The following is a 19,511-nucleotide window of genomic DNA, read 5'->3' as shown; positions in this document are numbered from 1 at the left end:
TTGGGTTCAAACAACCCAGCATTGTTTAGAGTGGAGGTGGTAATGCGGCCACATAGTATAATTGAAAACAATAGTTATTGTAATAGAGAAAAAAGTTTTTTTTATTATTATTATTTAGATTTAGAGTTTGATTATTTTAATAATATATTGATTTAAATAAGGGCTGTCAAACGATTAATCGTGATTAATCGCATCCAAAATAAAAGTTTGTGTTTACATAATATATGTGGGTGCATTGTCTATAATTATTTTATATATATAAATACACACACATGCTTGTTTATATTTAAGAAATATTTGTATATTTCTGTAATATTTGTATACAGTATATGTTTATACTGTATATAGATATATATATATAATTTATATTATATATAAATATAAATATTTTATATGTAACAATTTTTTTTGTGTGTATATATATATATATATATATACAAGATAATTATACAGAGTGCAGCCACATATATTATGTAAACACAAACTTTTATTTTGAATGCAATTAATCATGATTAATTGCTTGTCGGCCCTAATTTAACTACTAAATTCATCCTGCTCCACACCCTTTGAAGTGTGCTGTATGTCACAGTCCTGCACTACATTAGCAAAGACAATAACTAAAACAAAATTGGGAGTTTTTTGTTGGAGATGTTAAAGATGCTATTGAAATGTTCAAATGACATCAGCGTCTAATTTACAAAATGAGATTGTGTTTAATTGTGTTTGTTGTCTATGGTGATTATCGTATCATTATCAGGAACATGTTGTCATTACATAAAGTAATCCAATAAGGTGGAAAGAGCCGATGATGATGCTCCACTAATCTCCTAACATGCCTCTGGCATTACGGACAGATTCATTTGATACTCAGTTAATTTGATTGTGCTTCCTCTCTCTGAGGACTTGGCTGAACACCCGCTTAGCTCAATGATGCTGTCGCCCACGTGTTTATTTTAACAGCATCTATTACATTAGCTATGATTTACAAATTAGATCAGTTTTCTGTGCAGTGCATTTTGTCTAGACACTAAGGCCACAGTGCATGATACTGTCCTCTGCCATCCCAGCTCCCATGTAAGATCATGGCCGTGTTGCTGCATTTCTTCTTCCTCTGTGCATTCGCCTGGATGCTGGTGGAAGGTCTGCATCTCTACAGCATGGTGATCAAGGTGTTCAGCTCGGAGAGCAGCAAACACTTTTATTACTATGCCATTGGATGGGGTGAGTACAACATTTTGCAGGTGGAGACTCACAGATCACAGATCACAATTGGTACACCATATTATATTGTAATCCAGAATCGTCTCTTCAAGGGGCATTTGGCAAATATTTCAACTTATTAAAACTGTTTAGAAATAATCATTTCCAGGCGGAAAACCAACCTTGCAACATGAGGACTGACGTCCCAGTAAGTTGCAAATAGAAGTAGCGAGAACGAGCGAGAAACACAAACTGTTTTATGGTAATTCGACATAATTCTATGATACTGTGTATGATGTTTTACCTACTCGGTAGACACAGCTCCACGCGATAGAGTTGGCCGGCTCCGATAATAACACATGCACATGAGCAACGGTAGAAAGCGGGAGGAAGGCGCCGCAAGTGACCTTCTTTGTGACAGTGTTGTGAAATATACGCCGCACAGCTGTAGGGGGCGCTGATGAGAATATATGCCACAACAAAAGTGGAAATCACCAAAGAAATGACTAGAGTTGCCAAGTACCCCTCATAGACATAGATATGTATATAAAGGCTAGATGTGTTACGGCGGAGTTTCCATCGTCATCACCGGCGGCCATCTTGTCACAGAAAAGCTGATTGAAATGCTGATACTATTATCTCGTTGAAATCTTGACGGATTTACAAACGGTTTGGTTTCTTACAAACGTTATTAACGTGGCTATAATTATCTGGATGATTATTTATGTATACACTTTTTATTCATAAGTATGCAGTGTTGTGGTGACCCACAAATAGCACTGAGAGACATTCACTAATTCACCTAGGGAATATACCTTTAAGAGAGGGGGAAGTAGTTAGTAGTTCCGGGGTAATGTTGTTGTGTGGATTTCACGGTGTTGAGTTCTGTATTATTGAAGTGGAGAGTAAAGCTGACTCGACGCATTCCCGTCTCTCGTCTACTCCTTTTTGCACTCCACAGTGTCATAACTACATCTCTGACGTTTATAACAAAACAAACCGTTTGGAAATTGGTAGAAAATTGAGCAAGTTATGGTCATTTAAATAGCACATGAAGAGTTCAGATGCAAAAGCCTCTAAATGCCATTTGAAATTTTCTTCTTTAATGATGATTTTTATCAAACTTGTATTTTTAAGTTCAGTAATTTCACTTAAATGGCAATGAAGATTACCTATTAATTGTCATTTAAGTGAAATTACTGAACTTAAATATACAAGCTTGATAAAAATGGTCATTTTAGAAGAAAATTTCAAATGGCATTTAGAGGCTTTTGCATCTGAACTCTTCACATGTATATACCATTAACCCAATGTTACGAGTGAGCGAGCTGCCTGTGACAAGATGGCCGCCAGGTGCAGACGTCGACCTCCATTGGCCAGCAGAGTGGACGACATATCTAGCCTTTATTTAGATATCTATGCTCATAGATATATAGACTAGATGTCGCCTTGGCTACGGCAGTTCATTAGAACGAATGCGTCAATAGAGCCGCCATCTTAGAACAGATGAACCCCTCCACTTTAATACATCAGCGTCAATGTAGACAAAGGTCTAACGGAAATATAATCACCATAAATCATCATGAATGCGATTTTCTTGTTTTTTTTTTGTTTTTTTTGTTCGTTCCAACGGTCAGACATGTATTTATCATTGATTCCAGAAAAAACGTACAAAAAAAATGTATACATTCTTTCTAGTTCAGATTTCAATCGTAAACATCATACGAAAAGTCTGCCACCATCCATTAATTCGAAGTAAAGGCAGAGATAGCGGCGTTATCTAGCTACTTCCTATGGCAAGACCCCTGTTCCAAGATGGCGGCGGGTTTGACGCATGCTTAGAACCCGAAGGTGACGTCTAGTGTATATGTCTATGAGTGCCCCTTTAAAAGTGCTGAAAATACCTCTACAACACATTTGAATTGATCCTGTTTAAACACTATAATTTGATAATCGTTTGACGAATAACTACTGTCATGACTAGAATAAATGAAGAGTTCAGATGCAAAAGCCTCTAAATGCCATTTGAAATTTTCTTCTAAAATGACCATTTTTATCAAGCTTATATATTTAAGTTCAGTAATTTCACTTAAATGACAATATAGGTAATCTTTATTGTCATTTAAGTGAAATTACTGAACTTAAATATACAAGCTTGATAAAAATGGTCATTTTAGAAGAAAATTTCAAATGGCATTTAGAGGCTTTTGCATCTGAACTCTTCAAATACACAATGTATCTTTTAAGAGAAATTCCATTTACCACCTGCTTTCTGTGGGCACAAAAGCGTAGTTGTAATCGCACCAGGCTTTTATGATCTAGAAGCATCTGTGATGAGCAGAATTTACATATAAACGAGGCATTTGAGCTGAAAAGACACTTGGCCTCAAGTATTTGTGCATGAAATCTGCATACAAACCTTTTCATGAACAAATCATGATTCACCACTAACATTTGATAACATTCAACATAAACAAAGAAATTTAGAAAATGGAGCCACACATAAAATCACATACTCTGATTAAGATTAAGATAAATCATATTTCATCATATACAGTAAAAGAGTTTCTCATTATAAAAATGCACATAAGCGTGGGTAATGAGAGGTCTGTAGTCTGTTATCTAGCCTGTTTGAACTGGATTTGAGAACGGCTAACTTGGTATTTTTTGAGGAACTAGCTGCGCATGCTTAACATAAACAGTCAGTCACTGGTTAAAAGTCATTGCGATTTTAGCACATAGATAAACTGTATTATGTTATGAGTTATCTGTGAATAAGACGCCAGATTTTGATCTAAAAAGGCCACAGATACAGTGTTGCTGTTTAGTGAATTAATCTCCGTGTACACACTTCATTACACAGACATGCTTGATCTAACTTACAGAAAGAAAAACATCAGATTTATCTCATTTGCCTTAAACGACCCGTTTCAGTGTAATACACAAACCGATATGTCAAATGAGGTTGTCCCACGGCAGGCATTAGCACTGAGTCCGGCCTCCTCCCTCAGCCATAATTTGGCAGTGTTGTTAAAAAAAGAGATTAAAAGAAGACATTTGTGCGTTACAGTCCGTCTGAGCTGTCAGTTGATAAAAGGACGATAAATCTTAGCCAAGTCTTCAGTGGGTCATCGCTAATGATGCCGTCACTGGTTTTTTATTGAGCTGGTCTCAAATGTGCAGATGACAACATGTGTTTTGTCTTATTTTCTCTGTGGCTCTTTTGAGAACAGTTTTTAATCTGCTTTTTTTTTAACATAAAATGACATTGCCAGAGCTACAATGGGCCTTGAAGTAAATGAAAGTTGGCAGCATGATAACTGAAGGTGTTTTTCATCATTACATATGAAAAAGTGTTGAATAAATAGGCATATTTATCTGTATCCCTGGTGATACATGTTATTGGCTCAATGTGGATGAAGAAAACAGGCTTTGTTAGACTTAAGTCATTACTTTAGACTGAAGTCTACTCCCTTTCTAAAAGCCTTTGGCACAACTACACTGCTCTTTATTTATGGTGGCACGAAACAACCGGCCTCAGTCCAACAGTTCTTATTTTAGTTCCTACGACATAATCTGAAAACTTCTATGCTGAGTTTTACAACAAGGTATTTTTAGCTCCAGTAACATTTCAGGCTTTTCCCCCCTTAAACATTTGTCTTTTCACATGTAATTCACATATAACAAAAACATATGGTGAGAGAGAGGGGAATTTGGCAACACTATAGTGTAGATATTGTTTTTGAAAAAATATCTTATGCTCACCAATTTACGTATATCTGGATTTATTTGGCCAGAAATACAATAAAATTGTGAAATATAATTACAATTTAAAATGAAATATATTCCTGTGATGCAAAGCTGAATTTTGTCTGTGTCACACACTGTAAAAAAAAAAAAATTGTTGGTTTAACTTAAAAAAGTAAGTACTGGTTGGCGTAAAATTTTAAGTTCATTTAAATGGAAAAAGTGAGTTAATTCAATGAAGGAGATTGATTTAATCATCAAAAACTCAAAATTAAATGTTATCTGAACTAAATAAATTATTTAAGTTGATTTGACAAAAGAAAAAATGTTGTGATTACTAATCATGATTTTTTTTTTTTTTACAGTGCATGATCCTTCAGAAATCATTCTAATATGTTGATTTACTGCTCAAGAAACATTCCTTATATTATCATTATCAATATTAAAACTATTGTAAACACATTTTTGTATGTAACAGTGTAACATTCGCTTTTGATCAATTTAATGCATCCTTGCTGAATACAACTATAAATTTCTTTCAAAAACAACAACAAAATGTTTGAGTGTTAATGTGTTTTCGTCATTTCAAGTTGTATAATTTAACAATGGGAAATAGTATATTTAAACATTTACATTAATAAATCATAAACCATATGTATTTATTAGTATGCACAGTAGCCTATATTTGTGTTCCTCACCACTTTTAACCTCATTTTTGCATTAAAAACATCATGCAGTGTGACAAAGTATAGTTATTAAAAGTGTGAATGGTAACACTTTAGTTTAGGGTCCAATTCTCACTATTACCTGGTTGCTTATTAGCATGCATAGGATATTAGCTCTTTATTAGTACTTATAAATCACAAATTAATGGATTATTCTGCATATTCCACGTCCCTTAATCCTACCCAACACCTAAACGTAACAACTACCTAAGTTACTAACTATTAATAAGCCGTAATTAGGAGTTTATTGAGGCAAAAGCCGTAGCCAATAGTGAGAAGTGTGACTGTGTGAATACATGGATTCGAAAAATGTTGTTTAAATGCTTGAAATTTCCCTCTAAAACTGTTCATGCTTTTACTCAGGATGCCCTCTGGTCATTTGTGTGGTGTCTATGACCGTGTCACTCAACAGCTATGGAGAAGTTGGCAAGTAAGTAACCATAATAACACTGTGGGTCATGACATGGTCAACAGATGTCCAGTTTGAAGAGAAAAGATTACTTGTTTGATATCATTTGCCCATTTTGTTTCATCTTTCTCCATAGTTGCTGGCTGTCTCTGAATAACGGGGCGATTTGGGCTTTTGTAGCCCCTGCTCTGTTTGTTATAATGGTAAGCAGCTGTTAATTAGGTTTGTTAAATAAAATGCACTAAGTGACCATGAAAGGAACCTTTGCAATGTTGTAATCTCTGCCATCCAGGTGAACATTGGCATTTTGGTAGCTGTGACACGAATCATATCCAGAATCAGCGCTGAGAACTATAAGGTTCACGGAGATTCCAACTCTGTGAAGTGAGTTTATCTGCTATCATGACTGTAATATCGGCTATCTTATATTAGCTTATTTCATACGGTATGTGTGTGTGCGTGTGTAGGCTGACGACTAAAGCAGTGGCGGTACTCTTGCCCATCCTGGGCATATCATGGATCTTCGGGGTTCTGGCAGTGAACGACCACTCCCTGCTTTTCCAGTACATGTTTGCAGTGTTTAACTCACTACAGGTCAGAAATCACTACTGTGTAACACACCAGCGCTGCACTGAAGACCACAGGTCTTACTCAAACTGATTGATTTTCACTTCGATAACAGCCTCCAAAGTCAACAGCGTATTCGCCAAACAATGTCAGCTTTAAAAAAAATGAGACATAACAATGTTTGAAATGACTTTGGACCTGGACTGACTTGTAAGAACTTTTGCAAATGTGAATTGGAGCGCTTCCATGATATTTAGTGTTATCTGTTGTTTTCCTTTTTTTTCCTCAAAGGGGTTCTTCATATTCCTGTTTCACTGTCTGTTAAACTCTGAGGTAAGCGTGTGTTTGTGCAGCTGCGTTTGACGTCTGTGCTGTATGTCAGGGGAAAATACCTTATGTTCCCACAGCAAACTGGTGTAAATGATGGAGTTTGTTTTATGGAGTTGAAGTGTGATCGCCGTCTAGTGGTGATGATTTGACACTCCATTATGTGAATGCACATTTTAAGGCCAAATCGCACTGCACCGACGGACAAGCACCAGATTACAGTACATCAGTTCTACGACCCGACCAGCCCCGATTTAGCATGTTCATTCGGCTAAAACAAGCTCCAACAGATGCCAACACTAATCCAACAAAACCCTGTATCTGTTGCCGTCTGTCGGCGCAGTGTGAATTGGTCTTTCTTTAGAGACACTTATAAACTCAATCAAAATCTCTTTTTGATATAGACCATTTTGCAAGATGTAAACAACACTGGTCCAGAAACACTTCCTGTTTCAGTTTGTAACTGTTTTCTTTATTTCACATGTAAAGAAAACATCTTAAAGATGTTTGTTTTACTTTTTGATTCAGTTTTATATGTTCTGTTGGTTTTATTTTATCCCAGCTTTTATGTAGTGTTAAAAAACTGAAACAGGAAGTGCTTCTGGACCCGTGTTGTTTACATCTTGCAAAATGGTCTATATACCAAGTGTCAAGCATGGTGTTTGTTAACAGAATTCATGTCTTATTACTGCTCAACAGGTCAGGGCTGCTTTCAAACACAAAACCAAAGTGTGGACTTTAACCAGCAGCTCAATCCGCAACATCAACGTCAAACCTTTCAACTCAGACATTGTGAGTAATTCCTGTTCTTTTCATTTTTACTTTTGTATTGTTCATGACCAGTGATTTTAGACTTACCCTTGCGACAAAATAAGTACACTTTAACATGCTTCAACATAAAGAGCACTTATTATGGAAATAATATACTTTAAAAGAATATACTTAATTAAATGTTTTCAGTTAAATGAAAATAAATTATAGTTTAAATATATTAAATGTTGAACTTAACAGTGCTTTTTCGCCCCTCTTCAGTCCTAAGTACATTTTTGTAATTTTGTAATTCTATTTGAAATATGGTTAAAGTGTACTGTTCAATGTAACGACAAGCATTTTTGGTAAACTAAAATATACTTTTATGACATTCCTATCGAAACTTCTATGCCATGTATAAATATATGATTGTAATGTTGGAATTTAGAACATTTAAAAAAATTACTTTAGATGTAATATCGAATAACACTACAGCTAAAGTTATAATCAAGTACTTTGCATGTGCTTTAGTATGTAAGCCAACACATCAAAATAAGCGCATTTCTTTAAAGCACGACAACAGATTGTTAAAACAGTGATTTAAAATGTACTTTAAACTTAAAAAAGGGTTTAATGTGACATTATTACAAAGTGCACAATTAAAAAAAGGTTTTAAAACAACCATGAAAGTGTACTCTCTTTATGCACACTCAAGTGGCCTGTTATTTTGTTAATATTATATTATCTGAATATATATATATATATATATATATATATATATATATATATTAAAATATACTTTTAAGATTTGAAGTACACATTCAGTACAATTAAAGGAGTAGTTAACTTAAAAAAAAAAGCTTTTGCTGATAATTTACTCACCCCCATGTCATCCAAGATGCCCATGTCTTTCTTTCTTCAGTCGAAAAGAAATTAAGAATTAAGTTTTTTACAATTTTTAAAATTAAGTTTTTTAGAATTAAATTAAGTTTTTGATGAAAACATTCCAGGATTTTTCTCCATATAATGGACTTCAGTGGGAACCAAACAGTTCAAGTTCCAAAAGAAACTTTCAGTACAAACTGCAAACTTGTTTAAATGGCTTTAAACGATTCCAGACGATGAATAAGGGTCTTATCAAGCGAAACGATCGCTCGTTTTATAAATAAATAACAAAGTTTAAGTTTTATAAGCTCAAACGCTCGCCTTGCTCTGTTCTGTAACGCACTCCTGTTCGAACTCGTTCATCAAAATGAATAAATCTTTTTCCGAGTCATTTGGTTCATTCGGCGAAAGAAACGAACGAATTGATTCGGAAAAAGATTTGTTCATTTTGTTGAACGAGTTCGAACAGGAGAGTCACAAACATGCACCACAGAACAGAGCAAGGCGAGCGTTTGATCTTATAAAACTTAAACTTTGTTATTTTTTTTTTAAATGAGCAATCGTTTCGCTTGATAAGACCCTTATTTATCGTCTGGAATCATTTAAAGCCCTTTAAACAGTTTGCAGTTTGTACTGAAAGTTTCTTTTGGAACTTGAACCGTCCGGTTCCCACTGAAGTCCATTATATGGAGAAAAATCCTGGAACGTTTTCATTAAAAACCTTAATTTCTTTTCGACTGAAGAAAGAATGACATGGACATCTTGGATGACATGTGGGTGAGTAAATTATAAGCAAAAGTTTTTTGAAAAGTGAACTAATCCTTTAAGCACAGTTCTTCCTCACAAAGGTTTTCGGAAATAAAAACATGTATTAATCTGCTTTTCTTTCGCAGATGAACGGCAACAAGGGAGGTGTGACTCCCACGAGGATGAACACGTGGGACAAGAGCACCAACTCTGCCAACCGCATAGATTTGTCAGCAGTATAATGGCTTCTGATGAGGACAACGGCGTAGCAATTCTTGTAGAAGATGTGCCGATCTAAATCGCATTTTAAAAGGACTTCAATGGTGAAATGGCTACAAACACTTGCAGCTAATTATATGGTTAACTCACTACACAAGGTTCTCTGATGTCATTTGCTCCTGCTGATGATCTCTCTATTACAAACATTGGATGAAGACACAAAGCCCGTTGTTGGGATGAAGGAGCCCATGACTTTCATCATTTGCTAATAATGTGGCCTGCTGAGGACTGAATGTGAAAATATACTAACTCTCACACACAGGAGACTCTCCTGCTTGCTCTGCTTGTTTGGATAATACACTAGATCTGTGCTAAACTTGGACCACTGTTTGGCCGTCCTTCAAAAAGAGGAGTCATGTACAGGTCTGGATTGTATCAACTTTTGCAAGAAAGAATCTTTGCAACAGTCCACCTTAGTGAAGTACGTAGCAGCTTCTATTACTTCATGTCCAATTGACACTAAAGTTCCTGCTATTGCTTTTTCAGTTTTTCAAAAATGCTTACACATTTTTATGAAACTATGGCTCCATTTCTTAAAAGCTCTACCAACAAGATTCAAAACGTCACACGTATCTTGCAAAAGCTAACACTTCATTCAAAACTATATTAACTCTTCTAAAAATGCTATTTTTGTGTAGTAACTCGACACAAACAAGATTAGCCACATACACGCCAAACTACACACAGATGTGAAAAATGTAAAACACAACTCTCTTGTGCCTTTTGCTTGTTCAGAGTGCAGAAGAGTGCACATAGCACTCGCGTGTACATATGGACAAATACACTGTATATACAGTATGTATGCACAACTGATTCATTTTACACAGTTATGGAACTGAACTGAATCAATACTGAAGTGACTTAAGCTGAATAATGACACTATTGGCTTGTGTGTATATATATATATATATATATATATATATATATATATATATACTCACCTGGGATTATTAGGAACACCTGTTAAATTTCTCATTAATGCAATTGTCTAATCAACCAATCACATGGCAGTTGCTTCAATGCATTTAGGGGTGTGGTCCTGGTCAAGACAATCTCCTGAACTCCAAACTGAATGTCAGAATGGGAAAGAAAGGTGATTTAAGCAATTTTTTATAGCGTGGCATGGTTGTTGGTGCCAGACGGGCCGGTCTGAGTATTTCACAATCTGCTCAGTTACTGGGATTTTCACGCACAACCATTTCTAGGGTTTACAAAGAATGGTGTGAAAAGGGAAAAACATCCAGTATGCAGCAGTCCTGTGGACGAAAATGCCTTGTTGATGCTAGAGGTCAGAGGAGAATGGGCCGACTGATTCAAGCTGATAGAAGAGCAACTTTGTCTAAAATAACCATTCGTTACAACCGAGGTATGCAGCAAAGCGTTTGTGAAGCCAAAACAAGCACAACATTGAGGCGGATGGGCTACAACAGCAGAAGACCCCACCGGGTACCACTCATCTCCACTACAAAAAGAAAAGAGGCTACAATTTGCAAGAGCTCACCAAAATTGGACAGTTGAAGACTGGAAAAATGTTGCCTGGTCTGATGAGTCTCGATTTCTGTTGAGACATTCAGATGGTCGAGTCAGAATTTGGCGTAAACAGAATGAGAACATGGATCCATCATGCCTTGTTACCACTGTGCAGGCTGGTGGTGGTGTAATGGTGTGGGGGATATTTTATTGGCACACTTTATGCCCCTTATTGCCAATTGGGCATTGTTTAAATGCCACGGCCTACCAGAGCATTATTTCTTGTCCATCCCTTTATGGCCACCATGTACCCATCCTCTGATGGCTACTTCCAACAGGATAATGCATCATGTCACAAAGCTCGAATCATTTCAAATTGGTTTCTTGAACATGACAATGAGTTCAATGTACTAAAATGGCCCCCACAGTCACCATATCTCAACCCAATAGAGCATCTTTGGGATGTGGTGGAACGGGAGCTTCGTGTCCTGGATGTGCATCCCACAAATCTCCATCAACTGCACGACATTTTTAAAGAATGCTTTCAGCACCTTGTTGAATCAATGCCACATTGAATTAAGGCAGTTCTGAATGTGAAAGGGGGTCAAACACAGTATTAGTATGGTGTTCCTAATAATCCTTTAGGTGAATGAACAGTATGCACACTATAAACAGAAATAAAAGGGGGCAAAAGAAATTTTCTCAAAACAATGAGTTTTGATTTCTAAGTGATCTATTTATGGATAAGTGTTTTCACACATGATCATTTGGTGTAGGTACTCAGTAAATGAAAATGGCATTTAAATTGCAGTGTTTTCTAAATAAAACAAAAGAGATGTTAGTTTTGAATGATGTGTGTAATGTAGAGACAACTGTGTTTAGAGTTTTGCAAAATGTTTGTTTTACAATAGCAAACTGAGTTTAAAAGCACGTAATGTGCTTGTAGTTTGATTCGGTACACAAATGAATGGTTTCACTGGATGGGCCTCAAGTACCACTTTTAGTGTCTAAGCAAATTAAAAACTGTAATTAGACCTAAAAGAGAAATACAATACTGGCAAAAGTTTTTCCTGATCTTTGGGACGTTGTTCATTGTTTTCTCATTTTTTTCTAGCATTGTAAATGGCACTTTTTTAACCAAAAAGGGTTTGAATGGATACTGAAAAATGTGGCTTTTTTCAACAGGGGTCAATGTGAAAAGTGATAAATCGCAAAATTGTTGTTTTTGCAACCCTGTTACTAATACAAGCAACGATCACCAACATTAAATGACAAGATTTATATATATTGTGTGTGGGTGAGGGAGGGCATCTGGAGATAGTTAGTTTGAGACCAAATAGTATCAATGAAATCAAATTTCCAATAAATCGAAGTAAAAAATATTTTTTTCTTAAATAACTTTGCTAATAGGGTTGAATAGTTGACATTGACAAAAACAGTAAACACTTTACTACTGGCGTATCAATGAAGAAAATGGACTGAGCTTATTTCATTTCTTCATGTCTTCTGTGTTTTAATTTTTTATAATAGGGAAAGATCATGTGATAACAGGGTTGCATGTAAACTATGGAATACAGATAAATATATTTTGGTGATTAACATGAATGATTAAAATTAGTTAATAAATACTAATTAGTAATCAAAACTAATGCATTCAGTTGTTTACTCAAATTAATTAAACATTATTATATGATTTAAAAAGATGTATACTGTTGAGAAGGTCAAAACCTCTGAGGTGGGACAGGGTAATTTCATGTTAGATAATAGTTTATTTAATAATTCGTAGAACAAAAAAACAAAAAACAAACAAACAAACAAACAAAAAACATCAGGAACTGTGGCTCTTATGCTTTAAAACAGTACTGAACACCAAATAGTGATAGTACCCTGTTCTTGGAAAGTGCCACATAGTTCTGTCATTTCATGATGTTTACTAGTATGCGTCAGTTCACAAAGGTGGACACTTTTGTGATGTCAAAAACACAGAACTCATGTTAAATGCCCTAAAGGCAGTGTGTGACACACATAGCCATACAGTGTCTGTAATTGTTTCATTGGTACCAAGACAGGTCAGTGTGTTTTTAATGTGTGACCATTATATCTTTTAAATTATTTTCGTTGGCATGTTCCAACAAGACTTTGATACTGCTTGAAATATGATCTTATTCAGTATCATAACTGTTATTTTTCTCAACGTTATAGCTTAATCAGCTATTGTTTGTAGTTTATGAGTGGATGTCTGAGTATTCTTGATTTTGTTACATTAAGGTACTTTATTTCAGCAAGACAGTTTCTCCCAAATGAACATTTAAACACCAAGTGCACTTCTTATCTGTTTGTTATTTAATATTTGAAAATAATTGTGTTTTGCAGTGTCTCTCAATTAGGGGACATTCACTATTTTTGTATCTATAACACATTTATGGGTAACACTTTATAATAACTGCACGCTATTAATCATTAGTTAAGCATGAGTAAACAGTTAATTCATCATTTATAAAACATTACTAAGACATTAATATGCAGTTTATAAATATAGCTATACATGCTTTTTTTCTTGATTTATATCTATAATGCGTTTAATAATTGTATTTTCATACTTTGTAAATGATCAATTAATAATTTCTAAATGAAGTATAGCATTATTTACAAACCAGTTGTTTAAGAGTTGTCAGTCATTCATAAGATCACCTAGAAAGTATAAGTAAATGTAGTAAATACAGGTAGTTATAAAGCATTTAGTAGTGGTCAGTTAACTATTTTTGTGACCTAATCTAAAGTGAGGACTTATCATGCTTTGTAAAGCATTTATAAAGGTGATTTAAAGACTCGTCAATCTTCTAAACAGTAAAATGTAACAAACACAACGCAGTGATGCAGAACATAGAAATATTTAACAGCCTTTAAAAATGCTTTACAAGGCATGACTAGTCCTCACTTTTAGATGAGCTCACGAACATAGTTAACACTACTAAATGCTTTACAATACCCAAATTAACTCTTAATTACAGCATTAATACATGTTAATAAAGCATTTATTAACACATTAAGTAAACATCACTATATGTCTGAATAATAAGATGTATGAATGTACATTTAAATAGTTTATTAATCATTTACTTACTCGCTCTAAGTAATCGTATGAACCACTGCAAACTCTTAAATAACTGGCTCATAAAAAATGCAATTCTTCATTTAGAAATGATAAATTGATCATTAATAAAGGATGAAAATACAATTATTAAACAAATTATAGATATGCTTTTAAATGAAGAAGCATTTATAGCTGTATTTATGAACTGCTTATTAATGTCTATTAATGCTTAATGAATGATGAATTAATGGTTTACTCATGCTTAACTAATGATTATTAGCGTGTAGTTATTATAAAGTGTTACCCATTTATGTAATGTTTTACTCATATGAAAATGCTGGAACCATGCAGTGAAAGTACACTATAGATGACTGAACTTTTACATATTCACATTACACATGCTTCTAAAGTATTAAATAGCACTGGTATGATCTAAGCACACACACACACACACACACACACAGAGAGAGAGAGAGAGGAAGTGCCTACAAATTCCAGCAAAAGTTTTTTTCTTAAATGTTTATAATGTGAGCAATCTTTCTGTGAAGTTTTTATTCAATTTATTCTCTTTCCTCGATTTATTCTGTTCTAATGCAAATGGTTTTCACTGTTTTCTTTTGATAAAATAAAATAAAGAGTACGCCAAATAAAAACTTTTATTTATGTCTGATAACTGTAGCCGACTGTGATATGACATAAAGTGAGTTGTACATATTAAGTCCTATATTCCTACATGTGTCTTTTATAAGAGTGTCCTTCTGAATATAAATCGCTAAATCTAGACATAATCGACTTTTCTGCATTTTCTCTGATTCATTTTCAGGGGTAAATCTGCGGAATGGATCTAATATTACCAAAATATTTACAAACATGCAGTTCTAATCCTGCAGAAATCTCTGGGAATAGATTCAGTGTACAATACTGACTGCTTATTCACTATGAGGATGGGGATGATGGATATTCATGAGTGTATTACTTTTATAGTACAGAGAGTCCTTCATGTTTAGAGAAGGATTGTGAACAGTAACATGCATTGAAACCTTAAATGTTGGTTGTGTTCACAAGTAAAATCTGAATTATGTTAAAAAAAACTGATTATGTTTTGATTATCTTTGACATCCATTACATTGGTCATTATGTTTGTAATATGCCCTGTGTATTTCTGTTTTGAATAAAATTGACTCTTTAGTATTGACATTATGCATTTGTGAATTTTAATGTAGGCTACCATTTATGTCTTAAAATGTCTTTTATGTCTTAAAATCATTCTTAAAAACATACATTTTTTCCTTCTGTAAGCTATGTGAGGATTCGCCAATACAAATTCAGCTATTTATACAGATACCATTTCCATTTTCATTAGATTTTAACTGTTTTTTGTCTCATTTCTAACAAGCTAGCACTGTCATCTGCAGGAGGAAGTTTAGGGTGAAAAAAAAAGTAATTTATTTATGTGATGTCAAAGCTGAATGGTCAGCAGTACTTCAGTCATATTACATGAAGCTATAGCCTACCGTCGGTATTTTTGGTCATTTTAACTTTCCAGTAGGCTAATATTTTGTTAGCCTACAAGCAATATTAAAAATGATAATAATTTTAATAAATTGTTATTAAAAACGTTTTATTATAGATTCAGGCATTATTTTTGTTCAACACTTGAATGTTGGTAAGTGTCATTAAAAAGCAACACTTTGAACAACGATGAGAAAAGTCTTTTTGTCAAAGACTATGCACTCTCCATTGTATGTGTCTCTTTAGAGGACAGAAACTTCAAGGAAAATGCTTCAAATTCCTACTTCCGCTTCTTCCTCACCTGTTGTGATGTGGAGAGCGCCCCCTTCTGTTACTTTTCATACGTTTTATTTGAATTCTTTATTTTTATTATTATTATTTTTTTTTTATGCTTGAAATAACCATTTTATTGCGTTTTGCCAATGGTTTTACCATGACAGGATTGGAGAAAATGACGTTTGTCCTGCAGGAAGTGTCATCATCATGGCCCATGCGTGATGACACACATTTAAAACCTTTTACACGCTCAATGGCTCATAGATTTGGCACTGCAGATTAAAGCGTGACTGGGTGGGGAACAGTTGAGTTGGGATACAAAGCAGATTCATTGACTGCGTTCATTGCAAATGACTGATGAAGGCTCCCAGGCGGCTTTTTTAAATGTAAGTTTAAGGAGTTCTTCTTGCAGCTATAGGCTACGTGTTTTATGCGCGGAAAGGGAGCAGAATACGAATTAGAATACTTCTAATATCATATATCATTAGGATTGGGGTGGAAGTGTTTATATGCCAAACGTTCAATTTAATATTATGAATTATATAATAACCCAGAAGAGTGCTCAGATAATGCTCTTATTCATTCAGGACAATGAATATGATGATGCAAGCAGTACCACATCCAAAAAAGCAGACAATGACAAACAGGCAGCAGCTATAACCAGTGAAATACCACATGGAAACGGTTCCTCAAGTGGATTTTTGGGAATTCTGCCTCTATTTAATGAACAATTTATGGACTACATTTACGGTTAAAGGGAAAAAAAATGCTAAATTTCCAGTCAAAGCCTATCAAAAATTCGAAATGTCTACCTGTTATTTTGTAATAAGTGCAGCCCTCGTTAAAGAGGCTTTACATTTTATTTTATTTATTTATTTTTTTCATAAATCATTCATCTTTCATTGGCTAAATAGCCTACTACATGTTCCATCTATCAAAAGTTTGAGCGTTGCAATAATGTAATTTTACCACACGATGGCAATGTTGTTATCTCTAAATCGAAATGTGAAAGAAGAAAACGGCATCATATCTTGAAAAACATATCTTGACCATGAACTTGACTTTTCATGTTATTATATAATTTAATTATCTAGTATCACTTAGAGAGGGCAGCGTTATAATGTTAAAGCTATATAATCGTATGACTTTACCATGCTCTGTAGTGTTAATGTGTAACTTTCTTAGTCGTGTTGATACATTTATAGAATCATCTTATCATCCTTTAGTGCATTTCTCAAAATAATCCATTCAAACAGCACCACACAATGAATTACTTACAAAAAGCATGTAACTTTCTCAAAATCCTAAGTAGCCCTATACATCTCTCAAAAGTAATTATGCCAATGAACATTTCAGTGGCATCAGAATGAACATAACCTCAGTATTTTCAGATAGCCTAAACTATGGCTATTATTTGATGACAATGATTGAAAATGCACAATACTGCACTTTATATGTATGGAACATATACATTTCAACAGTACTTATTTATACTTTATGTGGATATTGATTGCAAGAGAATGGACAGGATTCAGTTACACTTTTACTGTTGGTCTGTCAATAATTTTTTCAATATGGCATTACAGTAAGTTACAGGCTATACAATGTTACAGTATAGTGAACATTGTCTGATTACATACCCATAGAAACGTTTGAATGATTGAGGACACGGATGTTCTCCGAACATTCGGCTGAACCTTTCGACCCGCCTGGCCCATAAGGTCATGTTTGAGAACATGGTCCACAATAGTGTGGCCCTTATTTCATCAGAAACATATCGCCACTTCTACCTCTTCCACTCTTTTCCATCCTTCCTCTTCTTCTTCAAGACTGTTTACCCTGCTTGTTTCCTTGTTGTTCTTCCATTTGTCAGAATTTGTAACTGTGTTGTGCCCTTTCCGTACGCTTGCCCAATGAAGCTTCATGACATGCACCTCTGAGCTATTTTAGATAACTGGTTGATCATTGGTTGATCTTGTCCTTTATATTTGCCTTACATTTTACATTAGTGAAATTAAAAATTAACCTCCGCAATTAGTCAATTAAGGACACATTTACAAAAAAAAAAGGTATAATATAAATGTATAGAAAATATGCAGTTTATGACAACCAGTTCAACCATTCTGCATTAATGACTTTTGCAAGGAAGGAACCAATACCTAGATGTTCTTTCTAGAGTTCTTTGTTTACTTTAGTTTTCCCTTTATTTTGCCTTAGAAGTTTGCTTTTTCCTTTTCCTTTACTGGTTACTTCATACCTTTTATATAGCTTTAGTTCTTTATTTTTCTCTTTATTTGTTTGCTACTTAGTAGTTTAGGCTAGTTATTGCAAAGCATTAGTTTCCGCCATCTGTTGTTGTTTCGTCTTGTGTTTGCTGTGTCTCTTGTTTATACAGCCCTGTCCTGCAAGCTGGCCTTCCCTGGCTAGTCACTCTCCCTGGCTAGCAGCAAGACCGGTGCAGTGCCTGAGATACCTGAGTGTTTAGCCTGTGGTGCATTGAGTTCTTGCCTAGCATTGCTACTATCCTCCAGTCTCGCGACACCCTGCAATTTCTAGACTTTTACAGTCTGTCACAAGCCTATCGTCAAGTTGGGCTAGTCACAGTGGCAGCTCTCCCAGATTTCCTGTTATTGTTCATGATTCCTTGCCCATTGTTTGGACTGTGTTCACTTGCCTCATTGTGTCTTGTCTGTTTGTTAATAATTCAGTGTAACTCATTCTGTGCTTGAGTCCTCAATCATAGATGCCTGATATTTACTGTATAAACATGGACGGACAACTGCAGTAGCTAAAAAAATTACATTTATTTTTGTAAAAATGTTACATCTAAACTGAATATTATTGTCATGGAAGAGCAATAGGAACATATGATAATTTCTGCACAAATAAATATACTGTATAAATTCAATATATATGTATAAGTTTGTTTTCTTTGTGTGTTCTACAGAATTGACTTTTCACTGTCAGATTTTGGATCTGTGTTTAAAAAGCTCAATGTGTTCCACAGAAGCATTCAACTAGATACAACTGACATCATCTTTTATAGAATATAATCAGTTAGTCAACAAAAAATTAGAAAAAAAAACATTTGTATACAAAGCATATTACGTATGTTGAAAAAAAAACATCAGTATGGTTTACATGACAAATATGACAAATACATACACAATAACTAGATTTTGGTGAATTAATTAAATGTTTTGGGTGAGTTACTACATTTTGCAGGCATCCAAACAGCACTTGGAGTTTAGAATTGAAAAAAGTGCCAAAGTGGTTGAGAAAAACTGAAAACACAAAAGGGAACAGTATAGTTTTAACAGGGAACATTTAATTCATTTTGATTTACATGACATATGCAATTGATAATGTTGGCTATTCTCAATTGCTTGTGCCAAAGCATTAGCAATTTGTTCAAAGGAATGATAAATTGTTTCATGATGTGCACAAGTGGTTACAAGATGAGGTGGCGGTTGAACAAGTAGATTTGAGAAATTCAGTTTTAGAAATTCAGTGAGAAAAACTA

The 19,511-nt window shown here is 34.6% G+C and overlaps 1 protein-coding gene across 2 annotated transcripts in view; it reads left to right on the top strand.

Moving 5' to 3' along the window:
• The window catches only part of adgrd1 (adhesion G protein-coupled receptor D1), a 62,301-nt gene extending 52,441 nt beyond the window's left edge, over positions 1–9,860 (top strand). For both annotated transcript variants that reach the window (XM_039681583.2, XM_089119503.1), the window contains 8 exons: positions 1,068–1,221; positions 6,036–6,102; positions 6,218–6,284; positions 6,374–6,465; positions 6,549–6,675; positions 6,940–6,981; positions 7,675–7,767; positions 9,504–9,860. In XM_039681583.2, the coding sequence (XP_039537517.2) occupies positions 1,068–1,221; positions 6,036–6,102; positions 6,218–6,284; positions 6,374–6,465; positions 6,549–6,675; positions 6,940–6,981; positions 7,675–7,767; positions 9,504–9,599 (738 nt within the window). In that variant the 3' untranslated portion in view covers positions 9,600–9,860. The remainder of the gene's footprint in view (positions 1–1,067; positions 1,222–6,035; positions 6,103–6,217; positions 6,285–6,373; positions 6,466–6,548; positions 6,676–6,939; positions 6,982–7,674; positions 7,768–9,503) is intronic.
• The last annotated feature ends 9,651 nt before the right edge of the window (positions 9,861–19,511 follow it).

Source organism: Pimephales promelas, chromosome 14 (assembly GCF_988280905.1).
Source record: "Pimephales promelas chromosome 14, fPimPro1.hap1.1, whole genome shotgun sequence".
NCBI classification, from domain to species: domain Eukaryota; kingdom Metazoa; phylum Chordata; class Actinopteri; order Cypriniformes; family Leuciscidae; genus Pimephales; species Pimephales promelas.
The sequence above is the reverse complement of the archived record's forward strand: the minus strand, read 5'-3'. Positions and strand labels throughout refer to the sequence as shown.